General features: G+C 39.6%; 1 protein-coding gene across 1 annotated transcript; it reads right to left on the bottom strand.

Annotated features, from left to right (window-relative positions):
* Positions 1–513: 513 nt before the first annotated feature.
* Positions 514–2,748, bottom strand: LOC107030180 (uncharacterized mitochondrial protein AtMg00860-like). The gene is made up of 3 exons (XM_015231553.1): positions 2,743–2,748; positions 935–1,422; positions 514–703 (listed from the first exon to the last, which is right to left on the bottom strand). Exons 1-3 carry the CDS (start codon positions 2,746–2,748, stop codon positions 514–516), a joined length of 684 nt encoding a protein of 227 aa, XP_015087039.1.
* Positions 2,749–8,619: the final 5,871 nt, after the last annotated feature.

Raw genomic sequence — 8,619 nt, 5'->3', positions numbered from 1 at the left:
AATCCGAGATGATAGACAGAGGAATCCGTGCCATCTCACTATCTCATCAATATCAAGCTTGGCATGATCTTCAGCTTTGTAAATAGACTTCACAGGTATGAAGTGAACAGACTTGGTCATTTTTTCAACAATAACCCCAATAGAATCATGTAGTTTTCTAGTCTTTGGCAGACCAACCAAAAAATTCATATTAATAGCCTTCCACTTCCATGTTGGAATCTCAATCGTCTGAGTGAGACCCCTAAGCTTAAGGTGTTCGGCCTTAACATGTTGGCAATTCGAACACTTTTCCACGAACTTAGAGATATCTCTCTTCATTCCTTCCCACCAATAGACCTCTTTAAGGTCATGGTACATCTTGGTGGAACATGTATGAATGGAATACCTGGAACCATGAGATTCTGCCAAAATACTAGACCTCAAATTATCAATATTGGGCACACATAACCTGTTTTTGTACCTGAGTACACCATCCCCTCCTAGGGAAAATGAGTCATTCAACTCACTCAATACTTAGTTCTTCAACTCCATGAGTACTGGGTCGAGATGGTGATTGGCTTTAACATCTACCACGAATGAGGATTCAGAACTTGAGTGAACCGAAACACCCCCACTTGGTGCGTCTGCCGGCCGTACACTCAATCTAGCCAATTGGTGAACCTCTTCAACCAACTCCTTCTTCTCTTCATCAATATGAGACATGCTGCCCATGCTCAATCAACTGAACGCATCAGCTACTACATTGGCCGTACCCGGGTGATGATAAACACTCATATCATAATCTTTGAGCAGTTCTAGCCATCTCCTCTGACGAAGGTTCACCTCCCTCTGTGTAAAAACATACTAAAGACTTTTATGGTCAGTATATACATCAACATGCACACCATATAAATAATGCCTCCAGAGTTTTAATGCAAACACCACAGCAGCTAACTCAAGATCATGAGTAGGATAGTTCTTCTTGTGGATCTTCAACTGTCTCGATGCATATGCCATCACCTTGCCATCCTGCATAAGAACACATCTCAAAACTATTCGGGAAGCATCACAGTACACCACATATCCTGCACCACTCCTTGGCAACGTGAGAACTGGGGCAGAAGTGAGTCGGTCTTTGAGCTCTTGGAAGCTCTTATCACATTTCTCAGACCACTCAAACTTTACCTTTTTCTTTGTCAAGGCTGTCGGTGGAGCCGCTATAGTGGAAAAGCCTTCCATAAACCTGCGATAATAATTGGCTAAGCCAAGAAAACTCCGAATATCTATAGGAGTAAGGGGTCTCGACCAGTTCTTCACTGCCTCAACCTTCTTAGGATCAACTTCAACACCTTGGTCGGCAACAACATTACCAAAAAATGTCAATGATCTCAACCAGAATTCACATTTGCTGAACTTCGCATACAACTGATGTTCTCTAAGTACCTACAATGTCTTTCTCAAGTGTACCTCAAGCTCATCTCTAGACTTAGAGTAAATGAGAATGTCATCTATGAATTCTCTGACGAAGGGAGCAAGGTACTCACGGAAAACTCTATTTATAAGGTCCATAAATGCGGCTGGTGTGTTAGTGAGACCGAATGACATGACCAAAAATTCATAATGCCCATATCTAGTACAGAAAGCTGTATTAGGAACGTCTTCTTGTCTCACTCTAAGCTGATGATAGCCTGACCGAAGGTCTATATTAGAAAATAAACTTGAACCTTGGAGTTGGTCAAATAAATTGTCAATTTTGGGAAGAGGGTACTTATTCTTTATAGTGACTTTGTTGAGTTGCCGATAATCGATGCACATTCTAAGGGTTCCATCCCTTTTCTTTATGAACAACACTGGAGCACCCCATGGGGATATGCTCGGCTGGAAAAAGCCCTTATCAAGTAGATCTTCTAACTGCAACTTCAACTCTCTCAGTTCAGCTGATGCAATCCTATACGGGGAATAGAAATTGGCTTGGCGTTGGGATCTAAATCAACACCAAAGTCAATCTCAGGTTAAAGAGGGATTCCTGGTAAATCCTCCATAAAAATATCTGGGAACTCATTCACTACTGATACTTAGTCTATGGAAGGAACTTCTTGATCTAAGTCATTGACTCTAACTAAGTGGTACAAATACCCCTTAGCTATCATCTTATTGGCCTCTAAGTGTGAAACAATTTGGCCGAGTGGACTTGAACCATGCCCTTCCCGTTCCCGCTGTAACTCATTTGGAAACTGAAACCTCACTACCCTCTTTCGACAACTATGGTGGCATAACACTTATGGAGCCAATCCATACAAAAGATTATACCAAAATCGAGCATGGCTAATTCCACAAGATCAGCATGAGTGACTCTATCAAGGATTTAAATTGGGCAAGTTTTATACACTCTTTCTACTCTATTGCCGTCTCCTATGGCGGTACTTAATAGAATAGACTCATGAAGGACGTTAGGAAGCACATCAAATTTACTAGCTATCAAAGGAGTAACAAATGATAGAGTGGATCTTGGATCTAACAATGCATACAATTGGAAAGTAAAGACATGCAACGTACCCGTGACAACATCAGCTGACTTCTCTTTCTCTTCTCTACCTTTCAGTGCATAAAATCAATTACTCTTAGGAGGTTCGGCTTCAGCATTAGCATTCGGCCGAGGCTAAGCATCTGGCTTGGCTTTATCCATCGTCTGAGGACAATCTCGAACCATGTATCCAGTCTTGCCACACCCAAAGCAAGTGTTAGTACCTATTAAACACTCACCTCCATGGGGACGTCCACATTACCACAAAGCTTGCTTTTTTGCTAGACGTTCTGATCATTGCCCTTTCAGGGGAAAGACTCGTTCACTTAAGCATTCACATTTCCTTAAGAAGCAGAATTACTTGAATGTCTCTTGAACTCAAGTCTGTTCTGGAGTCTAAATGAGCCCCTTCCCGAGCTAGGACCATCCTGATCCGCAGTCCTAGGCTTCTTGCTTTCATAAACCCTCCTCTTACGGCGACTCTCATCCACTTGCTGAGCATGCACAATCAACCTTCCTAGATCCATGCTATCATGCAACATGGATTCCCGACAATCTTCCACTAGATCCTCCGACACGCCAGTCACAAACCTTCTCATTTTATCCCTGCTATTTGCCACCAGAGAAGAAGCATACTTTGAGAGTTTAACGAAATTCAAGGAATACTCCTTGACTGACATACCTCCCTGTCTAAGGTTGATGAACTCTTCAACCTTAGCTTCTCGTTGCTCTCTGGGGAATAATATCTCCAGAAAGGCAGTCTTGAGAACATCCCAAGTGATGGGAACATCTCCACGTGCTCGACTATCAACCCACATCCGGTACCGAATCTGTGCCACATCCTTGAGTTGATATACAGTCAACTCAGCCTTTGCCTCCTCATCTACTCCCATGGCACAAAGGATCTTGTGGACCTCATCCACGAACTTTTGGGGATCCTCATGGCTCTTGGATCCGTAGTAAACTAGGGAGTTCATTCTGGTGAAGTCCTTCAGCCTGCTAGCAAGGTGCTAGCATGAGGGTTCTCTCTAGGAGCACCGTCTCTTGCAACTTGGGCCGTGATGGCTTGAGTCTGAGTAGTGATGGCCTGTGCCATCTGCAGCAAAGCATTCCTCACTTCACCATCTGTCAACCCAGCTGGATTGACATGCACTTGATCAGTAGCAACTAGGGCTTGAGAAGGAACTTGATTTCGTCCAGCAGCTGCCTCACCTACCCTCCTGCCTGCATTTCTTCTCATATTCATTATCTACTAGATACAGAAGAGAGTTAGTTTCTTAATGACACAATTATGTCACAAGTCTACATAGCACGATAAATAGTAGAAGAAGGGAAAATTTCCTAAATATTATGAAGTCTCTAATTCATGATAGTGGTGCACTTCACTACCATAACTTAGAAACTACTTAACGTGGTTGAAATGAGCCTGATGTCTTTGATATTTAACCTAATTCTATGATACACAGTATTTCACAACTCGGATTCTGGAATACAAACCGCAACCAGCGTCGTTGACCTCTCAGAGGTCGCAGACAAGCCTCTTCTTGAATTCATCACATTAATACGATTAATTTTAGCATAAAATTTAAATTTTTTTGTTAATAGTTGAAGTATACATAGACTTCATATAAACGCATATTTATAAGGAAGTTCATTGCTCATACATCAACCATCTAATTATAAGATCATGGAACTTGAAAGAAATGGAATCTCAGGTCATAAGTAATACTTTCCAAAACGACATCATTACAAGCGTCTGAATAAAATAGGAAAGAAACATTAGTGGAACATACTCCACTAGTTCAAACCTACAACTAAGCAAGAAATATAAAGGAAGGCATCCTCAAATGCATGAGGACCTACCAAGTCCAGATGAAATCTCTGAGTCCGAACAGCTACAATGATACCCTCAACGTCCACCTGAGCCTGCACTGAAAATAGTAATATTGTACGGAATTAGTACACAGTTGTACTAAGTATAAGTCCATGCATCAAGACATAACGTAATGCATGAACAAGAATTGCTCTTCCTAATCAACATGCTTTCTTATTTGGTCAAGTTTCTTGACTTGCCAAATTCGTAATAGGAAGGTCATACCATGAATATGTCACACATTATACACACATATGTGAACATAACATACATTTCATGTTCCATATATCATACATTTCATATCCATGAGACCTTGGAATCATGGACGTAGAATTAAGACATCTCAAGTGAGGGCCCAACATATGGGATCTCAACGCGTGGTCCTCCTTTAGCAAACACAGAGCCTGCTTCATTCGTTCATTTGTACTTCACATTATTCATTTCATTAATTCATAGGCTGATGTGAACAACAACTATACCTACGATGAAGTTTAAGAATCTCATCGAGATCATGAAGTTCAATGACCAAGAGTGACCTAATGTCATTACTTGAATCCGGTTTCACCTCTTGATTGTCTTGCACAAGAACCTTCGGCATCGTTCCTTTCATTATCTTTAATACTTTGAGGAACTTCAACATTAACCGACATAGATCAGGTGAGAATCATGAAATACGGTGTCTCCCCTACACCGAAAAGGGGTGGAGTCACTGGCCAAAGTGAAACCAAAAACATGCTAGCTTTAGGTGTTCGAACAAAGCTAGTTCCCTATGTTGGCAACAAATTTCAAAGACTAGGAGATTTAGGGAGACCCATACCCACCTTGGTGGATAGTCTCATCTCTTGAGATGTATGTGAACCTCCGCCCTTCCGGAAATAATGCATCACCACTCATAGCTAGCCTATCGGTGCTTAGTTTAAAGTTCATATTTACATTCAACTCATGCATCATCGAAGCTTTCTTCTGAGCATGAGGTAGCCCTAGATCATTAGATGATTTCTAATCTCTTCTTTACGTATTAAGTGTGAATTTTCCTTACACTTACATATAGAATGTGATTGAGACTTGTCTCTTAATATTCAACACTCTCTTAGGTGAGTACATTTAGTGACCTTTACTTAGGCTTGGTTGAGACTTGTCTCACCATTCATCTTAGACTGTTATCATGTTGTCACCATTTTAATTAGCATCATAGTTTAACATAATTACTCACCTCATTACGCGAATGTTCATTTCTTCGTCTTCCTGTTAACTTACATTGTATGTCATGCACATGGCCTTTATTATACTTTACACTCATGGTAGTACCCCTTTCGGGTTACATAATACATAAGGCTTGCTTTCGTGTGTTTTAAGTGATCTTAGACTTTACCGTGTTCGAATCCCTTGGGAAGTCTATATTCTCTTGATTTATTTTCACTATACGTGTGTTTGTAATACTTATGTGTCTTCACACATTTGGCCAAGAGAAACCAATTTGATCCTTAGTGGCTGCGTTTTATTTTTATCGTATGTAAGACTTATATGCCTCACAATTTTTGGTCAAGGGGATCCGTGTTCGAATCCCTTGGGCAGCATAAATTTTTTATTATATGTGAGACTTACGTATCTCACACATTTGGCCTTGAGGACGGGTTCGATTCCCATCCAATACCCAACATTATTTTCTTTTTTATTTACTTAAGACCTCTTCATCTAGTGCTAGAACCTTGAGGACTCGGGTTCGATTCCTAGGTGTAGCAGTTTATTTATTTGAATTTAGCCGAGTCTTCTCTAATTAGCATTAGGTCCTTAAGATCATTTCCTTACATGTTAGTCTATACAATTTGGTTTAGATTTTTACATCAACTTTAACCAATATTTTTGCCTAAACTTATGTCCATATATCCGTACAATCTCTTTGTGCATTGATGTACATGGACGAGAGTCTAAGACTAATTTTAATTCATCAATTAGTATTTCATTTTAGATCATCACTTTCACTTACTTTTCATGAAAATCACGGTTTCATCATCACATGTTAATAACACGACAATTACATAGAACATAATTCACTACGTTCTTGAAAACAATCCGTAATATGCATCTCATGGTATTAGCATTATCGTGTACATAAAACATACATATAATCAAACACACATAAAATGATCATACTTTGTCTGAAAACATCACATTGCACACAATCACAAATGTTCCTATGATTGTCTACCAGCAAACATACCAACACATGCATCAACTTTTCAGAGGATTTAATGACAGGGGCATGGAATGGGGCAACCTTAGTTTTCGTTTGGAATACATACTGAACCTTAGGGGACTCTTGGGAAAGGGACCAAGAGAGAAGAAAACCCATACCTTTTTAACGTTGACAACCAGCCAATTAAACGTCCTAAACCATGCACAAAACCTCTCTTCTTAGCCTTGGTTGCTTCTCACAAGTGAAGTTCCTCTACGATTTCTCAGAGCACTTAGGAAAACAATTTTTATTTTCGTTTTTGATTGATGAAGCTGAGAACTCTTTAGAACAGTAAGTTTACTTTTCTTTTTTCTATTTTTGAATTGTAAGGTAAAGCTGAAAAATGTTTTTAGGAGTATATAAAGAATTAAGAGTGTACATGAAGTACACTTCTAGTGGGAGTCGTTCGCCTCATGCTTGGGGAGTTTGTTGACTTATTCAACATAATTTAAATGATAAAATCATATTATAGTTTTCATATTAAGTTACTATAATGTCCCTCCTAATTTTTGTCTAATTTTAATCATCTAAATCGTCCCTTTTTGTGCCTCTAACTCAGCTTGAACCCGAGTTTGGAGATCCGGTCAAACTCGGTTTTGACAACCGAGATTTGACCCATTTTGACTAATTCAAAATCTTATTTAATTAATTTAATATCAGCCTAGGGTAATTACTATACTACCCCTAGCCCAAAGTTGCCTTTATACCTCTAGAACCCTTAAAACCTAGGACTAATCCTCTAAGTCTGGTTAAGACTCATCGGGTGAATCCTAGTATTCGGGTACCCAACATGTATGGAACCAACCCTTGATAGCTCAACTAACTCACCAAGTTAGTTGGATTGGCTGGTGCATAGGTCCAGGGGTCTGGTTCGACGCGCATCAAGCCGTGTGAACCCGATCTAACCTAGGCATTCTAGGTACGTTTAGGCCTTACTTAGTATAGTCGTTTTTGGGTTGTCACACAAGTAACCCTCTAGTGACACTTGGTGCAATGGTGCAATATATAGATAATGTCCCATAACACTATTCATACTCAAACATCACATTAAGACTATAAGGAAACCATACACACAAGCTATCAACTCAAGACATACATCCATAGGACCTTTTCATATAACAAAGAACATACTTCACATTACACATAATATAAGACTTTAATATACTACATTAACTCAAGTAGGACCTTCATTCACATACCCAATAAGACCAACATTATACACATAAGGATATACCTCATCATATAGACCCATTAGGACTCATACCATGCATATCATTACAAAAGGTAGACAAGACTACAATGCCATGCATAAAGACATACACATATACACATACATTAGAACACCTTCCTAGAACTCCCTTCAAGAGTTAATTGTGCAATGCATAGGTGAAGTCCCATACCCCCACCTACACCAACCAACTTCCCTTAGGTTGTCCTAGTTAGGGTGTAGTTCTTTACTTTCATTATCTATTTTACTTCAGGGAAATTATAGCATTAACCGACACTAAGACCATGGGTGCTACATGGAATTTGGTTTTGTAGAGCCTTACACCAATGGGCGGTGCTCCACTTAGCCAAAGTAAGACATTAACACATGCTAACATACTAAGTGACATCACTTGCTAGATCCTATGTGGCAAGCATAGTTTATGGAACTTAGAGGTACACGTGGAAACCCTCTTTATGACTAATGAGGCATTATAATTATCCACTTATGGAAATATTCCTCTATGCCCTTTGGTCTATGATGCTAACCACCTTGTGAGGACTATAGTGACCTACCTTCCTACAATGGGAAGGGACACCCCTCAACTTCAAGTTCTCTCAGTTCTTAGCAAAGTTCCCTTTTATTAAAAAGCCTTTATTAACATTACTTTATAAAATCAGGCTTAGGAGAGTTAAATCCTCATATGCTTATCTCATAGGTCATAGATGAGAGTTCGTCAACCTAAATCATGTGAGAAACCCTTTCACATGGACATAGCATACGCCATCTAGTTTAGGGTA

This window comes from Solanum pennellii, chromosome 9 (assembly GCF_001406875.1).
Source record: "Solanum pennellii chromosome 9, SPENNV200".
Lineage (NCBI taxonomy): Eukaryota > Viridiplantae > Streptophyta > Magnoliopsida > Solanales > Solanaceae > Solanum > Solanum pennellii.
This window is presented reverse-complemented; position numbering and strand designations above follow the sequence as displayed.